Source organism: Pseudorasbora parva, chromosome 11, assembly GCF_024679245.1.
Source record: "Pseudorasbora parva isolate DD20220531a chromosome 11, ASM2467924v1, whole genome shotgun sequence".
Lineage (NCBI taxonomy): Eukaryota > Metazoa > Chordata > Actinopteri > Cypriniformes > Gobionidae > Pseudorasbora > Pseudorasbora parva.
Window position 1 is genome coordinate 11164283 of NC_090182.1, and position 12579 is coordinate 11176861.

At 37.6% G+C, this 12579-nt stretch overlaps 1 protein-coding gene across 3 annotated transcripts in view; it reads right to left on the reverse strand.

Moving 5' to 3' along the window:
* Positions 1 to 1528: 1528 nt before the first annotated feature.
* Positions 1529 to 12579, reverse strand: part of si:dkeyp-115e12.6 (centromere protein F) — a 29468-nt gene continuing 18417 nt past the window's right edge. For all 3 annotated transcript variants that reach the window (XM_067457021.1, XM_067457023.1, XM_067457020.1), the window contains exons 11-16: positions 10592 to 10727; positions 7118 to 9504; positions 5579 to 5772; positions 5206 to 5350; positions 3748 to 4615; positions 1529 to 2452 (exon numbers count right to left, since the gene is read on the reverse strand). In XM_067457021.1, the coding sequence (XP_067313122.1) occupies positions 2322 to 2452; positions 3748 to 4615; positions 5206 to 5350; positions 5579 to 5772; positions 7118 to 9504; positions 10592 to 10727 (3861 nt within the window). In that variant the 3' untranslated portion in view covers positions 1529 to 2321. The remainder of the gene's footprint in view (positions 2453 to 3747; positions 4616 to 5205; positions 5351 to 5578; positions 5773 to 7117; positions 9505 to 10591; positions 10728 to 12579) is intronic.

Here is a 12579-nt window from a genome sequence, read left to right on the forward strand (position 1 = left end):
TCCAGCCAAACTCAAGAGAGAATAAACAGAACTCCCTGACCGAGCTGATGTCAAGACCAAAATGGCCTTTAAATCCTTTAAAAGCTCTGATATGGGATATCGCATCCCTAGACATGCCTTTGATTTCTGCTCCAACAATGACTAACATTTGGCTTTTGAAAACACAAATACATAACACCATATTCATAAGTTATGAAAAATCTATTATTATATTATTTAGCAAAACAGGTTGTAATTTAACTGTGGATATTATTTGTGATTAAAGCAGGTTTGTGTGATGCCAACCGTACATTTTACAGATGAACAGAAATGTAGTGAAGCAGAAAAAAAAGCATCCAATCTCGACTAAACGGACAACCTGTTCAGCCAAAAGACACAAATGGAGAGTCTTTAAACACACAGAGCTGAAGTGTTAAATTAATGATAAGACTGGATAACAACCCTTTGTACTGAAGTAAGCGCTAAACCCATTTTGTAGAAAGGCTGCATATAGATCTGCTGCAAAATAATATAGGGCTCAATGGTCAAATAACGGTCAAAATAGCCTAAAATTGTTGAAATTACATTTTGGTATATATATCTTCATAAAAAGTCGGTTATGTTTTAAGTGAATGTAAACTGAGAAAGAGCGTGTGAGACGCAGTTTATTGGATCCGTGCAGCTCTTAAAGTGACAGAAGCCAACATTAATGACAGCAGCAGTCATTTAATAAATCAAGTCAAGACAGATAAAAGCACTCACTGCTCTTGAATGAATAAGCTGTAGTTTTAAATAAGGATTGGTCTCTATTTAACGTATACAGCAGTGTTATTTTACATTTGATTACTTTATTACATTTCTGTTGTAGGTATTAGTTTTTGTAGAAAAGCACTGATAAATGTGAAATTTCACTGAAACAAGACATCATGACACCCCCTAATAATCGTGATTTCAATATCGACTAAAAATATATATATATATATATATTTTTTTTTACAATAATAAGCAGCCCTAAGATAATATGCAATGTAACAAGTATGGGGTAGAAGTGGTTTTAATTTCACAAATAAAATATTTGGAAAATAACAAACAAATCAAATAAATGAGATCAACAAATAAATGGTGTTTCACAAAAACAAAAAACTTACTAATAAATAAAAAAAGCTGACTAAATGCAAGTATAATTTGCAATAACTTTTTTTTATTAGCCAATTTTGTTACATGGCTACTTTCCAAATAAAGCAATACAAAAAGAAATGAATTATTGATTTGAGTCTAAATTATTTAAATATGAGAAAAGTGCAGATAAGACAAAACAAGCCTAGCATTGTAGGAAATTACAGCGTATAATTATAAAATTACTTTATAACTATAAAATTATAGTTTATCTGTCAAAAAAAAAAAAAAGTTTAAAAAAAGTTACAAATTAGAATTAAAATGATCTATTTTAAAGAAACATGTAATAATGAAAATTACCCAGAGAATTACTCCCAAGTTAAGCTGGCACAGATTTCTAGAATGCAGACAAAAGAAGCCATCAACACGAACATTTGGATTTCATTTACGTTTAATAAATGTAAACATTCCAAACTGAAAATCCTACAAACCATTTGACATAGAAGAAACACATTACAGTGTATCAGATAAACAGATTAATCTAATCAAAATTGTACCCATTTCTCAAAGCTTCTCAAATTCTTCATTACAAACAGACAATGATATAAATAGTCCACTGTGCGTTATAAAGCTGTTCGATGACAGAGAGCGAGAAAGAAACAGTCTGACAGTGAATCGCCATACAAGGAACGGAAACAGGCTCAGGTTGATCTGAGTCATTCCCCACAAACACACACACACACACGCTCACTCACACACAGTAGTGCACAAAGGCAAGTTTTCAAAAAGTGTCTGTCAATAAATAAGGCTATTCACAAAATTCAAGTGTTTAAAAGAGGGGCTATCACCACCTTTACACAAACCAAAATATATTACATGGGTATTCAAAGCCAATTTGTAAACGGCTCCACTACTCAAACTAAAACTATATGACATCAATATGCACAATAATAAGGCACTGCCTTTTGGCTGAAAAAGAGAGTGCAAAACTTCAGTTTCTACATCATGTGACGGCAGCGAGCGTCATGGTGAGCAGATGACATTGTTGACGCTTACAGAGGGAGTGAAATTCCTTCAGTGTGAAAAACTAACAACAAATACAGATGATGGTGCTCTGAAATGGGAATTAAATTAGCTTAACCAGTGGAAACTACTTCAAATGCTTCTCTAAATATAATAGAGCAAGCACAGTAAATACCTATGGGAGGTAAAAGCGTGTATGAGAACTAAGGCTCTATGTCGTCATCTTCCTCTTCGGGCGGGGCTTCTCGGCGTGGGAGGGGCACTGCATCAGTTCCCAGAAGCCCTCTGCGCAGGACATACGGACAAGCAGGTCCACTAGGGATGTCAGCAAATCCTTCAGGAGATAAAAATATGCGACTTAAAGGGATAGTTCACACAAAAATGAAAATAAGCCTATGATTTACTCACCCTGAAGACATCCTATGTGTATATGACATTCTTCTTTCAGACGAATACAATCAGTTACATAAAAAAATGCCCTGGCTTATCCAAGCTTTATAATGGCAGTGAATGGCCGTTTCTGTTTTGAAGTTCATAAAAGTGCATCTATCCATCATAAAAGTGCTCCACACGGCTAACTTCCGCTAAGACTGGCGTTCCAGAGTACGATGTAGGATGCAGGTGTAGTGTAAGCTGTGACAAACGCTGAAGCGCAGAGGATGGACCAAAACAAAATTGGTTAACCATCTGTAAAGATATGTTACATTCGACAGTGATTTAATAAAGGATGTATTAATGTTGTGAATTAGCACATTTTATTATACTATTTTTAAATGTGCCGCTGAAAGTTACAATTACAAAACACTGATTTTTTTAACAAAGCATTGGTGCAAAAACCTGACATGAAAGTAAGAGAAGAAAGCTTTATAGAGTCAAAATATAACACACACTTCATCATGAAATGCTGAAGTGAGTGTGCAGTTATATTTTACCTCTACACACCGAGCAATGCCATCTGCCCATTTCACTGCGTGATTTCTCGACTGCCGCCAATACTGCCCCAACAAAAAAACACAGATTTGTGCACTTTTTACTATACCTGTTTTTTTAATTGGCCTTTAGTTTGAATTCAGCTTTATTTTATGGTTTAAAAAGCGTTACCTGGCCAAAGCATTGACTGAGCTCTTTGAGCTAATGGTGCTGTTGAGCGCTCCCTCCAACAAAAAACTTTTTTGACAGTAATTGACAGTACTCTGATCCACTGGCATATAGGAATCGTCAGACTGACAATTCTGTTATCCAATAGTGTGGGGGAACTAGTGGGGGCGGCAATAACACCCTTCACACAAAAATCTAGTTCCAGATATGCACTCATTGGCGGAAATTAGAGATTTTAATTTGTAAAGTTTTAAATATGGATATTTTTCTAACAAAAAACGCATCACTTCGCTTCAATAGGCCTTTATTAACCCCCCAGAGCCATGTGGAGTACCTTTATGATGGATAGATGCACTTTTAAGGACTTAATAAGGGTTAATAAATAATGGAATCATTTTAATTTGTGGGTGAACTATCAGTGGGCAAGACCACTCATTCTTATAATAATGATAAAAATGCACAACTTTCTTTATTGGAAAACAAAGAGAGACATCTTGAAGAATGTTCACGCTTCTCTGTTCCCCTTCTTACCTTTCATGACGACCTCAGGCAAGCCGTACGGTTCATATTCGGTCTCGTCGTAAGCAGCAGACATGCGGTTGCGGTTTTGCCGGATGCGCTCAGCAAGGTGAGCTGGGTCGCTCATGGGGAACACGCTGGATAAGAGCAGTTGGTTTGTAACAGTCTGTGGGGCCAAAGAGAGGGGCGGTGGGTCTGCAGGCTCTTTATCGCCTTCATCTTGCTCCATCTCCAGCTGTTCTCCATCCGTCTGGGTGCAGGCATGGATGGGGGAATGTTTGCTCCTCAGATCCAGCTCTCGGCTGTGCTCTGTCTGAGTCGACACGCTCTTCACCTCTGTTTTGTTAGAAACTTCAAAAACCTTGCTGACCTCTGCCCTTTGACCCAGAGTAGGTTCATTCTTGAGTGTTTTTTCCACAGTAGCATAGTATTCACCCAGTTTATTTGTTGCATCTCCGTAACAATGGCCATGTTTTTCTAAAGCAATAGTTTCTATAGCTTCAATCTCATTATGCCCAGTGCATAACACAGATTTCTGTGAGTCTGCAGTCCCATAGGACTCTGTGATTGAATTTGAGTTGATTACCTCTGTCTGAAATTTGGTTGAGACGGAAAAACTGATTAAAGCATCTTCCTGGCTGTTCGCACTGGCATCTGGCGCGTTGGTCTGATCCTCGAGGGACGATGAGGCATTCGGCTGAGACTCTGAATTACTATAATCTGTCGGTTTGGTCAGTAGAGGTAACAGTGTGTCTTCAGTTTTACTAGTCATTATATTTGAGACACAGACTGGACGACTTTTGTCGCTGTGGTTAACAGAGCTGCTCTCGCCATCACGTTGATGTCCTTTGTTCATCACCTCGATTCCAGACACAAGATTCTGAAAACAATTAAAGGAATAGGTCTGTGATAATTTGAAAGGCATTTACAGGGCTGGACATTTTTGTACTAGAGCTGAACAATCTGGGCTAAAATTTGGGATTATATTTCATCAATTGAGTCTAATTGGATATAAATATTAAAAGCTAAGAGCAGCAGTATTTATTTATAATTTAATGCCATATCAGCAGCAATGATATATAACCGTTCGAAACTTTGTTTGAATTCTGCCTACATTAGGTCAAACGACATTAAGGTAAGTAATTAATGAGAGAATTTTAATTTTTGGGTGAACCCATCCTTTAAGCCCATCCATGCCAGAAATGACAATCTCTCAATATTTTCTTACACAATTAGCACATTGTTTAAATACCTTAATATGAAATTATGAAATTATCTTAATATGCTAATAAATAATACATGTAGATGGGGAAAAAAAGATTAAACTTTTAGAGTAACATGAGGGAAAGTAAACCATGCAAATTTTCATTCTTGGAAAACCACTCTTTAAAAGTACAGTTCAACACTTTCAGCAGTTGTGAAAAGTAAATGCACATGTAAATAATGCCACGCGTAATAAATGTTATTTACCTCAGTAGGTCCTTGAGAATCTCTCACATCATGCGTCATTTGGGTTTCAGGTGACACATGCTCCCCCAAGTTGGTCTGGTAGTTTGTGTCGTCTAATCCAGACCGATGTGTCACGTCCCTGACAGCACGCTGGTGCATCATGGTTCTACAGCAGACAGAGCACAAACTGAAGGGTCTTGCATTAAGGGTCCTACATAAACATCCCTCATTCACTGAACCTGTGTTTACCTTCCCCATCTCAAGACCAACATACCCATAATTCACATTAAGTACCTCGCACTGCCTTTTAAATTATTATGAACAAACACAATTTACATTACTGTGCTGCTTATCACATATTTATCTTCAACAAATGCCAGTCAAGGGACGTTACCTTGTCTTTCGGGACTGCGTGTGCTGCTTGCTTTGACAGCAGGGAAGGAACAGCTCAAACTCTTTTAGCACGATGGAGGGCGAGTTGTTGCCCACGATTTCTTCCATGGTCGAGAGCTTCCAGAGGTCTAGTTCTTCAGCTTGTGTCCTGTTCTGCTCAGAGAGGGCCTGGATTTGGTCTTGTAATGCCTGGATCTTTGAATTAAAAAGAAGAAATTGAACATAAGATATATGTAAATACATGCAAATAAAGGAAACAGTTTTACCAATTACTTTATCTAGGTAACCTTGGGGTTTAATAAGGGTTTGTTTAAATGCACGTCGAGAACAAAGGTTTTTGGCCGAATTGTTGCCACTTTTAATCTTTTCTATATATTTTTCTATTATTTTTTTTATTTTTATTTTATCTTGCACCTAGCTAAGATGCTTTGGACATGCCTACCTTGACCCCTTTTTTTGTTAAAATGAGCAATTACAGTAGTGCAGAATTACTGGAGTACAACAGGTTTTGGATTTATTGCTTTATCGTTTTACATCTGGGCATGTTCACACTTGGTTCATTTTGATCTGTACGAGAAAACATTAGCATTTTATGTTTAGCAGCGTTCACACCTAATTAAATGAACCGCACTAACAAAGCCATCACACCAGATTGTTTTAAACAAACCAAACATGCCCTTGTGAACACACACTGAAGGTCAAAGGACAGTGGAGGCTGACCTGAAATGCAAACTTGCAGTCGATTGTACGAAAGGGTTGTGGTTTAAAAAGACATTTTTGCAAAAGACATGTGTCACTAGAAGAAAAGTAATTTCACCAGAAGATCGATTTAAGACATTTTGATTAAAGATTACGAGGTCAAAGTTGTGCACATTCATCACAATAAGATCATTAAGGCTATGTTCACACTCTCAAATCGTCCAAATCCGATTAATTGTGAATCCGATTGGAATCAGATCTAAAATTATTGACATATTGACCGATTTGGGTGTCCATGCCGCTCTTTGGTTTTTCATGATATATGCATTGATTTCTATGGCAATGATGGTGCGATGTTGCCTTATTTACAGCATGACATTGTGTAACCCTCACACGCTGGACTATTGCGGTTTTATTCCATGCTGTTGTTTCCACAGGTTTCAAAATATGTCTTTATTATATTTTAATTTTCTGCTCGAACCGACACTTTGTGACAACACAACCTTGTTTCTGTAGCGTCTGTAGGTTCCCTTTAACAGCGTCTGACGTTTACATTTTACCTGACGTGAGAATCACATAAACAACACAAAATTTGATCAGAGCGGTCAGACTGAAACGGATTTCCAGAAATGCAATTTGAATAGGATTACAAACTACATATGAATGTTGTTTTTTTTACAAATCTGTTTCAAGCTACATTTCATTTTTAGCAATTCACACTTGCTAAAGCTGATCGGATAAAGAACGCAGTTTAAGAGGCATTTAGAAAATGTATAAGGAGATTTTCCATTTTATGCCAAGTTTAAAATAATAAAAACATTTTTATTTTACTAAAACTAACCTGCTCCTGAAGAGACTGAACCTCAGCTTTAGAGTTTTCATGAAGAACAACCAACTCCTCCTGTCCTAATGAATAGTCGTTTTTCAATCCTGTGTTTGTACTTGACAATTCTTTGATTTCAGTATTCACTAAAAGTATGGCATCATGTTTCGAATAGGCATCTTTGCCCAAGTGCAGTTTCAATTTCAACTCCTCATTCTCTCGTTCAACAGTCAGAAGCTCTTCCTTCATCACGCCTCCCTGTAGAACAAGCTCTGAATTCTGAGCCTTTAACACATTCAGCTCCAGTTGAGCATCTCGTAATTCCTTTGTTACTTGTTCTAGCGCCTTGATATCATCCGTGGAAGGTTCTGGAATGTGATGTTGGATGTTCAGAACATCCAACTGTTCATCTGGCACAAGAGAAGTTGTGCTCTCTTTAATTACCTCATAAAGTCTTGGTGCTTCTGAATCTGCATTAGAACTTGGAGAATTTCCACAATGTGTGTCTGAAGCGAGACATAATTCATGTGGCTTGGAAGCTTCAGGCACTTGTAGCTTATCAGATATCTCATTAGTGTTGGTTTGATCAATGTTTTGACTAACAGAGCATTCAACAGGCAGTTGTACAGTAGGCTGTGAGACCTCCTCTAAAATCGGCTGCTTATCATCACTAAACAATTCATGTTCACTTATACTCGTGTTGCTGAAGGCGGAATCACAGCTTAGTTCTCTTGAGATCTCTGTAGACACTTCAGGAGGCGTAGCGATGTCATTGGGGGCAATATCAGTCCTGGTGTGTTTTTCTTCAAGAAAACTGATTTTCTCAAGACATTTTTGCAGTTCCACACCCTGCTTCTGGAGGGTGCATTCTTTATCATGCAACTCTCCCAGCAGGTTCTCAATGTGCTTGCTCTGACTTTCAAAAGCTTGTGTAAGATGCTTAGTTTGAGTGGTCACTTGCTTCTGTAGGACCTCCAGCTTCCCTTGAGCTAGTTTCGCCTTCTCAGACTCTCTGTCCCGCGCCGCCCTCAAGCGCTCTACCTCCAAAACTAAAATAGTAGTGCCATCCAAATCTGAAGCATCTTTGCTTAATGCTTGAGTCTTGTCTGTCTCTGCAGCTAATGTCTTGTCCTCTGCTGGTTTAGTTTTTGCTCCAAGATCCATAATTTCTTTGGTTTCTTTGCAGACTTCTGCATTGTGAAGATTCACAGAATCACAGATGGACTCTTGAATGTCCAGAGAAGGAACCAAGTCTTTGTTTTCTATAACAGAAGCATTCTTATCCTCGTTTGAGTGGTTTTCTAGTTGTAAATATGTCACAGGAAGATTGTCTTTTGATATCTTCTCTTCTAAACTCCTAGACTTTTGAAGAGTGTCCAGCTCTCCTTGAAGCTGTGCGATCTTTAATGCTTCTACTTCCTCTCTTCTGATCTGCTTCCTTTCCTCTTCTCTCTCCCTCTCTCGTTCCTCTCTTTCCTGTGCAAGCTTGAGCTGAAGGTCTTGCTGGTCCTTTTTCATTTGCATTATTTCTTCCTCTATTGCTGCTTCCTTTTGCTTCATCTCAGCCAAAACGTTCTTTAGCTGGGTTCCTTCTTGCTGGTCTCTCTCCTTCTCTTCCAGCCTCATCTCAGTGTCTCTTTGTAGTGCTTCAAGTTTTTCTCTAAGTTTCATACTCTCTTTCTTCTCTTGTTCCAGCTGGGTTTCCAGTTTTGCCACACTGTCTTTGAGCTCAAGACCTTTGGTGCGTTGCTGCTCTGTCTGAGTTGAGTGCTTGCGACTCAACTGTTTCAATTTGGTCCTGGCCTCCGCTTCTGCTTTCCTCTGGGTTTCAAGGTCTTCGAGTCGCTTCTGAAGCTCGTATTTCACATCTTTAAGTTCATCACGAAGCTCTGCATTCTCCTTCTTCAGATCTTTTAGAGGGATCGAGTCACATTTTTCTGTCTTACCAGATGTGTCATGTGCAATCTCTACCTGTAGGCTGCAAGAGATGTCCGATTCACTTTTAGGCATCATACCACTGGTTGAGTCAGATGTAAACGAGTCTGTGTCCACATCTTCAATACCCGTGTCTTGTTCGGTCACTGAGGTTTCTACATCCGTTTCACTCAGCATCAGAGAACCGCTTGGATATGTTTGACCTCCTTTTCCTTTAATTTTCAGTGACTCCTCAGAATCAAACTTTCTGATGTGCTCTGAGTCGATGCCCTCTCCTGGCTCTCTGCCGGAGGGGTATTTCTTTCGATCCTCTTCTCTTGTTTGTCCTGTTTTAGGGGCCCTCTTTCTCTGAGAAGAGTGGTTGTAAGGAGGAGACCGGTCATGATGGAGGGAAACAGAGGGAGAGAAGGAGTCTCCTGCAGAGCTGAAGTGAGGAGTGGCCACAGCTGGAGGAGGAGCAGCAAGCTGAGCTAAAGGAGAGAAGAACGAAGGAAGTGAAATAAATATAGGTAATTGTTTAGCAATTATTAGACAAAAAAATACCAGGTAATAATCAAAGTAAAGCATTGTCACAAATGTCTTATTGCTTTTATTAAGTTATCTTTGGTGATTAAACAAACAACACTCACTCGAGCACGGTACAAGGCAACCATTCCTAGTGTGAGTACAACCTTAGTATCACTGATAATGGCCTTCATTCATAAAAAGATGCCATTACAACAAATATTTACACTGTCTTTAACTTGTTTCAACATTAATTTGGAAAGTAACTGTGAAATGATTTTGAAAAATAAAAAATAAAAACATTTAAAAAGTAGCATCCATGCAAAAATCCTTTAAATAATATCTTATAAATATTTCAGGAAAATTAGTTCATAAAATTAATTTTAAATTTCATTCTAAAAATATTTTAAGATAGATATTTTATTTATTTTTTATTTATTTTTGAGAACAGATCTTTACTATGATCCCAAAAGAGGACACTATGTTGATAATTATTTTTAAGTGCACAAATCTTTATTTATTCTTAAGTTAATAAAAAAATTTGTGTTATATATTTTTATTTCCAAATAGTTCAAGAGACAACAAATGAGCAGTGTTTTGCACATTTATGGAGTTTTACGTGGTTAATTTTATAGTTTAAATGGCTATATGCTATGTCAAAAATTATCATCATTTAAAATGCTCAAAATATATATATATTTTTTTTTCTTCAAACGTTTGAATTTTGTATGAGTTTATCTGTTCAAGTTTAATAAATCAGACCCAGATGGCACAGTGCTCTGTTTTAAGTCTTTTTTCATTTTCTTTTTTTATACCAAAAATGCTTTGCGCTGGTTAGGGGGTACTTGGCTGAAAAAAAAATATTTCACTGGGGGTACATTACTGATATACGGTTGAGAACCACTGGTCTAACCAATTAGACTTCTTGAGCAAAAGATTTTAGAAGCCACACTGTCAAAGTCTGACCAGAAGGGGGAGACAAACACATAGGATGTGTGTAATAGGGCGGGGCCAACACATATGAACACAGTTCTCTGTGTGGATGAGACTCACCCTGCAGCTCTTTAATAAGCTTGAGGGCCTCAGCAAGCTCTTCGGTCAACCTCTTCACTTGCTCCTGCAGAGCTTTTTCCTGTTTCTTCATCTGGCCCAGAGACACAGTGAGACTCTCGTTCTCTCTCAGCGCCTCCTACAGGACCAGATGAGAAATGCACATATAGATTTGTTCTTGACAACAGGCTTGTCAATTGAGATTAATGATTAAAGACACTTTTCATCCATAAACAGCCATAAAACTACATTATACAAGTGTGTTGTTAAACAAAATTGAATAGTGAAAAGCAACCAGAATCCTGATAGGCGTTCAGGGTGAGGCATGCTAGACAAAGACACACCTAAATACACAAAATGAACGTATTCAAGCAGACAAAGAGGTTATTCAACTGCAATTCTAATCTACATATAACATTACTCTGCACTCAAACATCATTAAAGCACTTTTGGTGATTACAATACAAGACTCTTACATTGCAAGTCTACTGTAAGTCATACCATCTAAATATAAAGCGCTTAAACCCAAGCCCCAGTGTGAAACAGAAGTCTTAAGGAGATAATGGTGCTATATCTGAGACTATATTCAGCTGAGTCATAACAGTATTGTTGCACTGGGAGCTTCACCGGTGTCCCTCTTTATGTCTGGGTCTCTCTGTTCAAAAGTATAGGGCCAGTAATATTTTTTACAATTTTTTATTTTTAATAAGAAATTACTTGCTCGTGCATCCACCAAGTAACAGTACAGACTTTTAGATTGCTACAAGAGTTCTATGTAAAAAAAAAAAAAAAAAAAAAATTATTTTGAACTTTTCATTAATCAAAGAATACTGAAAAATGTATCAGTTTTCAAAAAAAATATTAACCAGCATAGCAAAATTCAACATTGATTTTTCCCCCCATTTTTAATAAATAAATAAATAAACTATATTATATTATATATATATAGGCTGTCAAAGTTAACACGCTAATTAATTAACGCAACTTAATTTTAACGGCACTAAATTTATTAACGCGCGTTAAAGCAGCGCACATTTTCTGTTTGATCCGTGGCATAGCCCATAGTTGGAAAAAGTGAGAGCAGTCATAGACGCAAAGGATGCAGCAGCAAACCTTAATAGGGAAAGAAAAGGGTTGACATTAACATTACTATTCTAAACCAAAAGTAAAGTTGCCTACAAGCTACCATATTTTACCATAGTTTAACTTTTATTAGACTGTTTACGTTTTTTTACTGAGCACATTCTCTGCCGTCCGAGCGCGACGCACTGAAGCTCACTCTCGATCATGTCTGAGGTAAATCATTAACACCATTACCACTTACAGTACATGTGTTTTACTGAACTAAATACATTACATTCAGCTAAAACGAATGCACAGGTTCCTTTTCTGAACAAGAGCACTCCCGAGTCTCTGTTACTCACAATGTTCAGGTGAATCGCGGCACAGTTCGGCACACACACACAAAATACTAGCAGTTCAATAGGGAATGCAGATCTCTTAAAGGGGCCGCACTATATTCCTACTGGTGGAATAGGGACCTCCTTCAGGTATGGTGTGATACTGGTGTGCTCACAGGTCCGCGTGACAGCTTTCACATAACCAATTTTTCATTCGAACTGTGCCCTGCTCTGAATTAAACTGCCATTGTAAAAAGTCCCTTATATTCTTAAAATGAGAGAATTCACAGCTTATTCTTAAATTTTACGTTAAGGCTTAAGAGACATGAACAATTTGTTTGATAAACATCTGTGAACTTTGATACGTCTAGTCTTCATGGTGTATTATTGATTATTATTGAATAAGTATTGTTTCACTAATAATAAATGTACATTTGCATAAAACATGCATATTTGTCCATACCCATGTTGATTAAAGTATTTAAAAAGGAATTTAAACTTAATTTAAGACACATTTATAATTGCTAAAAATGTCGAGCAGTGGGGCGGCAGTGGCTCAGTGGGTCATGTAGGTTGTCTACAAACCAGAAG